This window comes from Gymnogyps californianus, chromosome Z (assembly GCF_018139145.2).
Source record: "Gymnogyps californianus isolate 813 chromosome Z, ASM1813914v2, whole genome shotgun sequence".
In the NCBI taxonomy this organism is placed as follows: Eukaryota; Metazoa; Chordata; class Aves; order Accipitriformes; family Cathartidae; genus Gymnogyps; species Gymnogyps californianus.
In genome coordinates, this window is record NC_059500.1 from 19,310,139 (window position 1) to 19,323,699 (window position 13,561).

The 13,561-nt window shown below is 39.2% G+C and overlaps 1 protein-coding gene across 1 annotated transcript in view; it reads left to right on the forward strand.

Annotated features, from left to right (window-relative positions):
* Positions 1–1,933: 1,933 nt before the first annotated feature.
* The window catches only part of SRFBP1 (serum response factor binding protein 1), a 78,015-nt gene continuing 66,387 nt past the window's right edge, over positions 1,934–13,561 (forward strand). Inside the window, exon 1 of the mRNA XM_050913583.1 lies at positions 1,934–1,994. Within this exon, the coding sequence (XP_050769540.1) occupies positions 1,965–1,994 (30 nt within the window). The 5' untranslated portion in view covers positions 1,934–1,964. The remainder of the gene's footprint in view (positions 1,995–13,561) is intronic.

Consider the following 13,561-nt stretch of genomic DNA (forward strand, 5'->3'; position numbering starts at 1 on the left):
GCATCACATACAAGACTGCTTTATATGCAGACATAATCAAATGCAGCTACTTCTCATGTAGAACACTATAGCTGCTTGCCATCAGTGGTATAAAAAGCAAAGAATATTCTATGACGGTCAGCTGAGTTTAGGTAGGCTGGATATAACTGCCCAAGTCAGGATTTTTCCGAAACAGCAGCTGTGGTAAATACCACTCACCTGCAGTTACAGCCAAAGCATTCTTGGCAACTATATGTTTAACCTGAAATTCAGCTCCTGTTGGAACGAAATACCTTTGCTACGTTATGAAGGGATGGGTTCAAAATAGTTTCAGTTGACTCTTTATTGATCCAAATGAAACCTAGAGTACTACTGAACAACCAGTATCACTGAAACATCCTAAACGGTACTTGAAAGTTTTACTTTGAAGGACTAGCCTGGCCTGATCCCACTTGCGTGTAAGACTTGATCAAAATTACAGCCAAAGGTGATTTAGCTGCAGTTCAGTTACAGGAGATGCCTAAGCACCAGTTAGAAATCAAACATTAAAATATAACAACATCTAAATGGTAGATCCTGCAGACAAAATGCATTACAGACAGCTGACAACAGTTGTATTTGTTTAAATACTCAGACTTCAAAGCAGAAGATTCCAGGCACAACAGTGCCATCCAGGGGCCAGCTAATTGCTGGTGAACATCCAAAGAATTTCCTGGAACTGCTTTTATTCGTATAAACAAAAAAGTTTTATATTTAAAACTACTTCCCCAAATATTTTCAAATATAATCTCAGTTCTTTTGAATACATAACTGGAACAATAACTGATTCATTCTCTAGACATGCTACGACTTGCTTACACTTAGGCATGAGTTTTGTAAAAGTCCCATTTCAGTGAAATAGAAAAATATGTGTAACAATTTAAATCAACAATTACTTCTAGCACAATAAACTGGAAATAATGACGAAAAGTTCTGATGAAACTTTGCCAAACTTTTCAGACTGGTATCTTGCAAAGTCCAAAACACATGTCCAGCCCTACTTCACTACAGCTACTTACAATTAATTGTGTGTATAAAATTTTACAGAAGTTAAGCCTCAGACGACTTAATTTCTGCACAATCCATGCTCTGCCTTCTGCACAAATGGAAAAATCAATCTGAAATTTTAAAGCAGTTTTAAAATGGAGGCTGGTTTTGTGTCATAGGGAAAAGGAGGAGGGGGAAGAGAAACCCAAGTCTAGAAACACGGCATTGTTGACCATTTACTCATGTAATCTTTTTTAGGTTAGTTCCATAAAGCCAGCAACAAGATGAGAAAAGCAAGACTCCCAGATTATTTCTAAGATTATAAGCCATTGAGAGAGGCAGATGTCGCTTTAGTTCAAGGATTTAGAGGTGTACATCTTCTCAGGTCTTTGATTTAGCCAGCTGAGGTGCAACGTAGCAGCATAAAATGCAATGCAACAGCGAGAAGTGTCAGGTTTAACCTCATGCGAGTCTGAGCCGCCCCTGCGGCGCCTCAGACAGGTCAGGAGCGGGATCCTCTTCCCGCCCACGTCGCTTATCACCCTCGAGAACCAGAAGAAAACCCTCTTTACCCCCTTTTCTAAAGGAAACGGGACTCCGGGCTGGCGGCGCAGCGGCGTGCGGCACTGCCGGCACCCCCCGTCCCGCCGGCCGCCTCAGCCCGGAACCCAGGGGGGGCCGGCGGGGCCACCGCGCAGCAAGACGCGCACGCGCCACTCGGAAGCCGCGCGGCTGGGGCGGAGTCGGGGGACCGAGGCCTTCGAGAGCTGGCCTAGAGAGGCTCTAACCATCGAGTTTCAGCCTGGAGCGGACCTGCCACGGCACGCGCAGCGCATGCGCGCAGTTTCGCTTCGCCCTGCCTGTGCAACAGCGTGGGGAGAGCTCGGAGGGGAGGCGGCGGCGGCGAGGGCCGGGCCGAGCCGGGGGACGGCGGAGCTGTGCGAGCAGGGGCCGGCGCCATGGCTGCCGTGCTGAACCTCAACAACGAGGTGAGCCACTCGCCCCTGCGTCCGCTGGGGTGGCGCTCGGAGCAGGGCGGCGGGGGCGGTTGGGGAGGCTTGGGCCGGGGAGGGCCCGGCGGGGCAGGTGGAGGCAGCGGCCGTTGGAGGAGGCCGGGGCACCGTGAGGGAAGGGAAGTGGCAGAGCTGGGCGGCGGCGTGTCACCCTGCCAGCGGGCCGGGCCCGGCCGGACCCGACCCATCCCAGTGCCGGCGTGGCTGCCTGGAGCGGTGGGGAAGGCCCCGGCCGAGGCTGTCGCCATGTGGCCTGAGCCGGCTGCCACCGCCGCCCTGGGAAACGCTGCGCACCGTGCTGGTTCTCAGCGAAAGGGCTGTGTGATGAAAATAAAGATCTGTCTTGCGAAGATAAACTATCTTTGAGGGGGTGTTGCCCAATTGTCGACATGTGTGCTTCGGTTCAACATCCTGTCATTGAGTGTCATATCATCATCGTATCATGTCATGTCTTACTGTGTTTGTGTTCGCACTGAAGTTTTGCAGGTGATTCTAGTGGACCTACCAAAGTCTCAGCTGCCTGTCTCCTGGATAGCAAAGACATGATGTTGCCCTGTTTTCTTGGAGGTGGAGGGGCTGAGAACGAGAAATTAATGGGTTAGAGCTAACTTTTTCCTGTTATGTAAGAAGTTTGGTGTTTCATATTTCTTTCAGAATTGTTTTCTTGCCTTATAGTGTGAATTAAATTAGTTAGGTGTGTTTCACTTGTGATGGGTTGTGACTACGGATTTGTAAATTATTGTGAACAATAAGTCTGACACAGCTAAACTGGCCTCTTTAAACTGTTGCTGCAACACCTAAAGAGTAGCTGACAGTTCTGCTGAGCATGTGTTGTATCAGCTTCTGCAGATGGCATTGTGCACTTCCAGGATTCCTAGATAATTCACTGTATGGTTAAAGTTACTATTTGTCATCAGCAGAGCCAAAATGACAGATTATACAAACATTCTCAGATTACACTTGTATTTCAAGTAAGTTTTATGTTCTAGGTATATAGTAACTCTGAGAGAGGTTGGTTTGCAAGTCAGGAATTTAGTGAGAGGTAGCCTGTTCATCAGAAAAAATGTAGTTTGATATTACATGAAATATAGATATTTACTCGGTAATTTATTACAAGCTTTTGGTCCTTGCTATTAACAAATGAAGGTCAAATGTGAGTGATTTCACATTGAACTGTGCCAGTGAATCACTGAGTGATAGTTTTTCATTCAGTGTTGAAGCAGGGATTTTTTTGATTGATCAAGTTCAGATGGTGATTCATAGTCTTTTACCAAAGAGATACTTGTATAACAAAGGATGAAAAAAGAAGTAGCATTTGACAGAGGAATGACCAAACAGTTCTTCAGAAAAAGAATACAGTGGGTTTCTGTACAAAAGATTGAAAAATTTCAGTAAGGACACTGGGGATGCTGTTCCTTCATATAGTTCAAACATCACCCTATCCTAAGAGGAAACTGAGAGTCAGTTCTTAGATTTTCTGGAGGTGGGAGCTTCCATCAAAGCTTGGACAAAAAGCAGGCACTCTCTAATAACAGGTCCATCCGAGACGTAAGGTAGTATAGACACTGAAATCCTGGATGCCGTCTCATCAAGAGGGACAGAAGGTCAGGCTGGCTAAGAGTAGGATGGAGACCTAGTGTGAATAGATTAACCAATTTTTTCCATTTCTACACCTAAGCCTTTTCATAAGTATCAGAGCTATATTAATTACTATGGTGATTAGTCATAAAATCTGAAAGAAATATTTACTTTACCAATACCTGGATATCCTCTGTGTATTTGTTACTGAGATGGCCTTGTAAGAACGCGTTTTACTGGTAAGAAATATTTATCTTCCTCTAGTAAAGGTGAAATGGTGGAATTTGAGCATGAATAAAGTAATGATTTTAGAAAGTCTAATGTTTTAAACAAACTATTGGATTTTTTTGTGTATTCTTCCAATTTACTAAGGGAAAGATTTACTGTAATTACAAAGCAGCTCTATACTGTGCACCTTTGGCATTCCACAGTCAGCCAATGCTAGGGATCATACAAATTTCTTCTCCCATTAGGCTATATCAAATAGGTATGATGGTAGTTGTTGCAGAAAGAACTTTATGACCCTTATATAGCTGATAAACTTGTTTGTCTTAGCTGGATTTACGGTAGTTCTGTATAAAGCCTTGTAGATTCAGCTGTATTATATTTACGTATTCCAGGTTTTAATTCTGGTAAAGGCAGACTTCTGCTATTAATTAATGTCATAAACTATAATGGCCTGCTAAATCATGGAGTCTTAAGAAATTCTAGGATGATAGGTTTCAAAATTTTTTTTACTGATTCATATTTTGTTTACAGGAAGAACAAATAGTCTAAGACCAGTGTTTCTCAGTAACATAATTTGGGACCTTTCTTAATGTTAATTGACCTTTATTTTCATTACTTCCTGTTATATGTTTGATACTGGTAACTAACAAAACAAATAGTTATCAATGTCCTAAAATTTCTTTGTTCTGGAGTGTCTACAGCATTCCTATAAACTACATTGTCATAGGTGAAAGTTGCACAGCATCTGCCTTGAACAGATAAGATATACTTGTTTAGCTTATTTCTGAATTACCACTGGAGTAGGTAGCTTCAGTTCAGTGTAATTCAATGGCAGGAGTTGTTCTGGTATTACTGTCCTGGTGAAAACAAAAAAACCCCTCACGCTTTTAATGGAAAATTTTGTTAGTGCAGTGTAAGAATCAAGCCTTTAGTTCCAATATTGTAATGAAGTAAAATGTATACATGTTTTGAAACTAAAGGACATTTAATTGGGTGATGATTTAACTTTTTATCACCGAAGAAACTTGGAAGTTGAATATTATTACTATGAAAATCTAATCCTCCAAGGAAATGAGACAAATAAAGGACTGTGGTGTGTGTCTCCTTTCTGACAACTTTTGAATTCATTGGCTAATTTCAGGGAATTTGGAAAGGAGTAGAGACCTCAAAAGTTGGTTGGGTTTTGTCTTTTTAAATTATCATTTGGTTAAAGAATAGTGCCTCCATGAAGCAACATGCTCCCAACTGTTCTAATCTAATAGGGAACAAAGAATGAAAATGTCATACTGTTTAGGTGATTGTATGAATGGGATCTGAAGTGACTGTACAGTAGTAAGGATCCTGAGTGAAAATAAGAGGGAATTGCAGATTTTGTGATGAGGTGAAGTAAGATGGAAAAATACAAGAAATCAGTCATAATTATTCAGCTATTCACAGAATAATTAGTTTAGACATTGTATTCATCATTTATTTTATTTTTTAATGTAAAGTTTTTTATATCACTGTAACAGCTTCAGAAACTCACATTATTTCCATATTAACAAATGGGTATTGTGCCAAAACTGTATAAATGTTCTTTTTCTTTTTCTCTAATTGCATATATACCTAGATAATAACAGAAAAAAGCAAGATCCTGGCAGAACCCACAGTTAGCAAGGTCCAGTAATTTTAAGAAGCCATTATCTTGCTGCTGGCAAATAACATACAATTTCAATGTGACTGCATGACTGAAAAATTAAGATTGAAAAGAGTTAAAAAACACAAATGTGTTTGTAATTCAGACATCCTATTCCTGTATGGGATTATTGCATTTTGATTTCTGTGTCCAAGTAAGCCGGGGGGAAGTAAAGACTGCAAAAAGTTAGAACAAAGTGAAACAGTGAAGATTAGAGTTTTTGAGAAAGAAGAGGAAAATGTAGTATTTCTTACCATTTTCTACTCATCACATTCTTTTATACAAGGGAAGACATAACTTGTGGAATGAAAAAGTTCAGTTCTGCACTTATGTATCAACTGCAGATGATCATGCTTTTGCGGGGTTTGTCTGTATTAAGCCTAATTGTGTTCTCATCTCGTGTTTAATTTTATAAGCCCGCAGGCTGAAGGAATCTTTTTAAAAAGCTATTCCTGTCTTGTATACGTTTTCTATTTTAAAAAGCTTTCTAAGAAATTTTAGGTGTTTTGTCACAGAATAGCTTCCAAAGTTAGACTTTTCTGGAAACATTTGCTAGATGGCAGCACATTATCATCAACTGCCATGGACGAGGGCAAGTTTAAAGGGAGATAGCTCATGTTTCATGTGAAAAATTATCATTGTTGATCAGCAATATACAGTAATATGAAACTGAAGCTTTTGAATGGGAACCAACCCAGATTTGTGTTTTTTCAGAACCTGTGCTTCTTAAATTATGTTGTTCTGTTTTTACAGTCATACTCTGCTACCAATATCATATGATTACAACAAATACAGTTATGTCTCTGCCTCCCTTTTTTCTTTTTTTGGAATTAAATTCTGCTTACAACTATCTCAAGGAATTAAGCTGTAGAAAGCCCATGAAGCTAATGCAAATGATGTCTGTATGCATTGTTTTAAATATAAGTGTTCTCATGTGTATCTACATGAGTGCTGTAATGGCTGAAGTTGAATATTAGTAAGGCATCATATTATGTAAAGCAAGTTTAAATCTTCTCAGAGCTGAGAGTTGTTTCTCTCCGTGGGACATATGAATTGAATTTGCCGAACTTGTTTGGGTATGGAAACGTTGTTATCAGGTGAATTTTCCTCTTAAATTTGTACTTAATAATCAATTGCATGCATCCAAAATAATATCTTACTATAAAAATGTTACGGACCTCTTACTAAATTAGAAAAGGTTGAGCTTTATTTACAAAGCTATGGTTTTTAGATAATAAAAACTGATGTCTATATAATGCTTGTCATCCACAATTGAAGTGCTCTTTTTTTTTCCTAAAAGGTAGAGTCAAGATAAAAGTATTTCTTCAGAGTAATATATATGCACACACATTTTTCAGTCTGCTAAACAAAGTGCAGATTTAAAAAGTGGTATATAGGGAGCTTAGTAACAAAGCTCAAGGTGGTGGATTCGATTTAGTAGTGTTTTGGACCCCAACGCTTTGTGTTGTGGTACTCAATGTGGCAATACTCAGGCCGTTTTACTCTTTAGATTTAGGACTGACATCCTGGCCTCTGAGTTACCTGGACTGCAATTTAGATGAATGACATATTCAGAAAGCAATCCGGACATGTGGCTAAGGATTTAGACTGGTATACAGCAAAGTCAAAGATGGATAGTGTGGCTGATGATGAAAAAACTCAGACAAAAAGCTGTGGGAAATAACTTTAACTTGTGAAGAAAGACTGACATACAGTCTCTGAAAGTCTGAAACTGCAATCTAAGTTATATCTGTAATTCTGTGAAACTTGCATCTTTTATCACAGCACAACCAGAAGTAAATGTATATTTGGAGATACTTATATAAAGACTGAGTTCACCTGGTGTAGCATGGGTAGGTGTCATGTTTGTCATTAGCTGGTGAGACACAGCTAAGATAACAAATGTAAATAGAAAAACAGTTACTGAAATTGCATTTATACATGCCTTCACTCACAAATTGCTGAAAGGCCAAGTACATGCTTTTCAAAGTAAATCACTTTTGCTGACCAAAGTTTCTGTATAGCAGTGAAAAAACCATGGTCTGACTGGGATATCAGGTGGAATTATTAAAGAATGGGGAGGGGGAATTTGAAGGTCATGCATTCCTCCTGAAGCTGAATTGATTTGTATAGCCAGGAACTGCATCATGATTTTTGTAAGGTGCATTGAAGGTGAAAAACCTGATTACTTACCCATGCTAGTCCTTAGTGCATTATATATTTCTGGTATCGATACAGTAGGTCCAGCATACTTGTATAAATGTCAATTTTAAATTGATCTGAAATGAAATTAACTTAAAGGGTTTTTATAATTGAATGATCAATATTTTTGCAGAGAAACATTCCATTCAAAGTGAGTTTAAGACTTCTCCATGGTATTTATTTGTAGTTACTTAAGATCTTCCTTATTTTCAGCCGCCTTCAGCGTTATGACCACCACATCACTCAGATGTGGTATGCCCCTCTGTGTTTTCATTGACTTAATATGACAGTTTAGACATATAATTCAAGATTTTGTTTAATAGCTTTTTTTTTCCCCACATTTTAGACTATAGAAAATGGGACGGTTTTTAACATTGAAAGGCCTTTCATATAAGGCTTTTTGTGAAGAATAGCTTTGCTCTTCAGTGTGTGGTGTCTCAGAAACATGTGACGTGCCTCCGAAGGAGTGTGATTCTCTGACTGTGGTTTCACAGGCAGCTGGACTCACCGCTTCTGAAGCTGGGGCCTCTCAGTCTCCTTGCTCCTCACGCATTCCAGCCACATGGTCCTGCCTCCCTCTTCTGTGACCAGAATAAATTTTTTGCTAGAGTAGTTTTCTGCTACTGATTTAAGGTAGCAGGGTCTTACAGGGAGGGACAACAGCAGGAACATGGGACCAGGGATGAATGGGAGGGACGTGAAGGAGGGGTGGAGGCACTGTCCCCCTTCCACCACAGCGAGCTGTTCACTTGGCTTGTGGGGCTGGTAGAACTGTGCTGTTCATCTCACTTAAGTATTTGTTGTTAGGCAATGGCATTTCTGTGAAACAAGCATAAGATTTGGGGAGGGTGTTCAACCAGCAATCATCCTGACTATTATAGGTTTTGCTGGTTGAACACCCTCCCCAAATCTTATGCTACTGCAATAATGTTGTCTGGCAGGTGTTTATGTTACGGAAATTAACTGGTGGTCAAGGCTATAAGGGCAGGAGAACTAGAGTGTTCAGAGAAGAATCCAAAGGAGCCCTTATATTTGTCTGATCTTGATAATGTTACATAATGAGTTAATTGGAGAGTAGTTACCAATCAGCTTGAAAGAAGAATCTTATAATTTCACTGTTATACTTAAATAAGTTTGTATTTATTTTTGGAAAATGTGACCAAGGGTATATCAAGGGGAAAAAAAACCCTGGTCTCTTACCTGTTGCAAAAGAACTCTTAAAACAAGTTGCAGTCCAGTAATAAGTAAAGCAAAATGTAATTTTCAGGAGTTGTATTTCCCACAGTAATCAGAGAAATGAACACTTAGGCCCTCTTTCTTGGGTTTTCTTTAAAATTGCTTTCCACTATCATGAACCAGCTGATGTGAGCATTCAATTTTTTGCTGTATTATATCCAAACGGCTAGTGTTACCTAAAGTATGTTGTGATATTTTAAAGTGTGTTCCTGGATCTTCTTTATCAGTGATAAAAAAGAATCCTAGGTGGAAACTTTCAAAATAACAGTGACTGAGTGTTGTAGGCATTACAGTGTTTAAAGCGGTCTGAAGTACAGGGCAGCCAGCCCAGTGTGGTGATCCAGGATTCTCTTTGAAATAAAGAAGCTACCCCCAAAGATCTGTTTCGTGTGCTATCCCCTGGGCTATGTGGGAATCTAGGAGTTCCTTTAGGGCAATTTAATATTCCTGTGTGCTGACTTTATAGCTGCCTAAAGGGGAGGTGAGGCATGAGGTGAGGTATCTGACCAGGTATCTGGTATTGGACTGAGCTGTGAGATGTCTTACTGCTCATAATTCAAAATATCATGCCTTCTTTCAAGGCATGCCTCTGTCTGATGGAGAAAATGCTGCATTTTTTTGTTTAATGGCTTAGTTGTTAGAAAACTTTCCAGTAGTTGAGAAAGCTGGTGTATAGGTTCCCTCAGTCTGAGATGAGTTGAATCCTGTGATCTCAATGACCAGCAGAGTGCACTAATCACAAATACTAACAAATACTAACGCTGAGCTACTGTCCGGCAAAGAAGGGAGATTTTATGGGATGAAGGGAGCCTGGTCATGTATTTCACCAGTGGGAGCATTTCCGTAGGAAAAGTCCTTGGCAGTGCTCCAAAGACTGCTTATCCAACAATTAACATAAAATACATGAGCTCCCTCAAAGGAAGTACTGGAACTCGGAACTCTTTACCCCTGAGGAAATTCTTCTTGCTGGTCTACAGATGAGTTCCCTTTTGCTATTTTGTCTCTGGCTTATGAGCCTTGTTTATTCCAGCACCTATCCAGCATGCTGGCCAAGACACTCTCTTGAAGTAGAAGCCTTTGTCCTAGACTCCCTCACATTGAAGAAGGTCTGTAATTTTAGGCTTTTCAGTTGTAAGTTGGTAAGTGTCCCAACACCTAGACTGTTCCTCACATGGTGGACACCAGTTTCTAGTACTGTTCTGAGCTACCTGCCAGTATCGTTAAGCTGTATCAGAGAGACTCTGTCTCTTGGGCAACTTAAGTCAGCTTTAGGTTCATCTGTGACCACTTCAAAATTATTCTTAAGGTAAAGTGGATAGCACTTAGGTACTTTTGAAAAAGTACAGATGCCTAGGATGCTCTGTGGTCAAAATTGAAGCTGTGGCTGGATTCTGGCACTGCCAAGATCTGCGTAACCCTAGCCTGCATGTGGTCTTAAATAATTCCTTGAAGCTGGTCATACAGTCTCTTGTATGTCACTGAAATCGGTCTAAAGTCTTGGAAAGGCTATAAACAAGTTATGAGAACTGAGAAAAAATACATTTCTAAACAATTCAAAACCAAATAGCTAATCTTTTCCATCAGTTTATTTCTCAGTATACTGGCAAATCACTACTTTTTTCTGTAAATTACAAGCCTGTGCAAAGTTAGAAAGCAAACAGGACTTTCTCTTTAAACTCTGGAATACTTGGCAGCAGTCATTTTAGCTCTATGGAAATACATGTAAAAATTCTTGCATTACTTGTGTTACTAAGAAATAATTCTAAGCACAACAGTTTCTTGAAGGAGAAGAAAATTGTGCTAGACTGGGCTTGAATTCTGCTTAAAACAGTTCAAGTGTTAAATTACTGACATTCTTTTACAGACCATGTAAATGTCCTAAGGAAAAGGTCTTTTGAAAGCTTATGAAATTTCCAAACTTATACTCTGTGAGATAGAATTCTGAGGAATTGTGGCTTTTTTTTTTTCCTAGGAACTGTTCCAGCAGCTGTTTCTAAAGTTTCTAGAGTTGCCACATCATCAGTTATACTAATATTAACAGCAAATTCTGATCTGCTATTCGCACAGATTTTGTTTCAGCAGATTACTGAAGCAATTAAACATGGAAAACTACGTAGTTTTTTGCTTCTGGCAATATTGTATACAGTCATTATCAAACTACTGTACTTCAGGACAGAAATGAAAACTTTTCCTTAGCTCAAGTGGCTTATATAAAGTGTGTGTGGTAGGCCACGTAGACTAGTAAGATGCTCTCATAAAACAAAACGTGTGGTTTCTTGGTGTGGCAGTGTACAATAATGAACAAAATATGCAAACACCGTCATGGGAAACTTTGTAACTTTTATTTTAAAGGATCTGAGAGATACTTGCAGTACACAGTATAGTCTTATCAGATATAATTTATGGGTACACATGCATGCATAAAATACAATTTTTAAAAATGGTTCTATTACAGTAAATGTGTTTAAATGCTTACTGCTGCCATTGGAGACATCTTTCTGCAACCTTTGCATTGCTGGGCCTGAAGCTTGCTGCCAAATGAAGAAGGAAGCAAGGCTGAAATGGGTGTAGAAGGGAAGGGGTGGTGTTGGATTTTTTCCTAACAGAATTTGGGAGCTTCGGGGAGGGGGCGTTCCTGGAAGGAGAATAGTAATCAATTGTGAATTCATTGCGAATTGCCAGTTGGTATGGCGATGATAAAATTCCTTTCAGTTTGTCTTATGCTGTGGAGGTCAGCAGTAAAGAGCAATTAAGGGAAAAGTTTTTTAGTTAGGGTTTTCAGCACAAAAATGGCCAGCTACTAAATTCAGTGACTTTTTTGATTGTCCTTTAAATCATATAAGAGAAAGGGATTTTAAATTCTTGTACTGATTTTACATGAAAAAAGATTACCATTACATTATTTCCATTGCAGAGATGGGTCACAATGGTACATGTTCAATCATATGGCATTTAATACCAAATGAAGTGTGTATGTGTGTGTATATATATTCAAAACTAACTACTTAGAATGTAAATCAATTATCTTTTTTTAGAATGCAAATATTCTGTTCATTTTTATTCTGGTGTATTTTCTGTTCTGTAGTCACCTGACTTAGTGTCATGCTTTTCTGTTCTGTAGTTTTTGTTTTGAGTAAACAGGTCACACTTGGGTCCAGCAGAGTATTTGTGTAATGGTTCTTGGAGAACTTCCATTTAAATCACCAGTAAGCTTGATACTGAGATCTCCATGACACCAAAAATAAGCTAGGGGCTCTAATCACAAATTTAAGTTTGAGTGTACTATCTAGAGATCTGGTTGGATTCATTCAGTTCTGTTGGAAGCTAGTTTATTATATGTTTGTAGACTTCTTTAAATTCTTTTTATCTGTGGTCAAGCAAACATTGGATATAAAGTGGCTCTCAGCAATTGAATTGGACAACTGTTGATTTAAGATGTTATTGTGTAGCAGCTTGGTAGGGTGAGAAGTTAGATTGCAAGGTCTTTAAAATTGATACAATGTGAACAAGTTCAATCTCAAAAATTCACTACCCTGACTATGAGCAGAAATTAGTAATATTCCAGTAGGAGCAGGAGCTCAGAGTGAGGAGTAAAACATGAGGGACTTTTTGTTTCCCGTTTTTGAGTTAAATGTTGGAATTAGGGCTTGTCTTTCTCCTAAAAGATACTGTGTGTTAAGCTAAGGTGCAAATGTAATTCCAGATTCCAGTGAATCTGGAATAGCTCTTTGTTTGGAAGCCATTTTAGAAAAAGAGTGCCATCTTATGACTTGGCTTACTCGGTTTCCAAATAACTGTAATAATGAGAATAAACCAGTTTCAAATAAAAATCTACAAACATGCTTTAAAATGGCTATAAAATTGTGTTTATTCCTTCGTTATTTCTGTTCTCTTTTTTCTTCTGCGGTTCAGGAATTCTTAGCTCATTTCCCTAGATTCTTACCTTGATAATTTCAATAGAGAATGAAAACTAGCCAGCAAAACAAAATTGACCAATGGAAAGCAAAACTTATTCCTCAGGGTATAACTTTCAGTACTTTTTAAAATAAAAATATTTAAATAAGATTTATTTTGTCTTGAAAGAAAGTGTTCACAAGAAAGCCCACTCCTTCTAAAGAAAACAAATTATTTAAAGCTAATGGTGGAGCAGGGCAAACAGAAATGAGATTTTTATATAAGCAATATATACAATATATCACTGGCATAGAGCTACGAGTAAATGCTGACTGTGGATATCTGAATCTCTTAAGTGCTTAGGGGGGAACATTTTCCATTAAATTTGTAGCCATTATGATGTGTCAGGTAGACGGCATCTCAAAATTTTTACTGTGATAACAGGCTATCTTCATTATTTTCAGAATCAGCTGTACCCTTGGGATCCACCCAAGGGTACTGAGGGAGCTGGTGGAAGTGCTCACCAAGCCACTTTCCATCATATATCAGCAGTCCTGGGTAACCGGGGAGGTCCCAGTTGACTGGAAGTTAGCAAATGTGACACCCATGTACAAGAAGGGCTGGAAGGAGGGTCCAGGGAACTGCAGGCCTGTCAGTCTCACCTCGGTGGCAGGGAATGTTATGGAGCAGCTTGTCTTGAGTGCCATCATGCAGCACATACAGGACAACT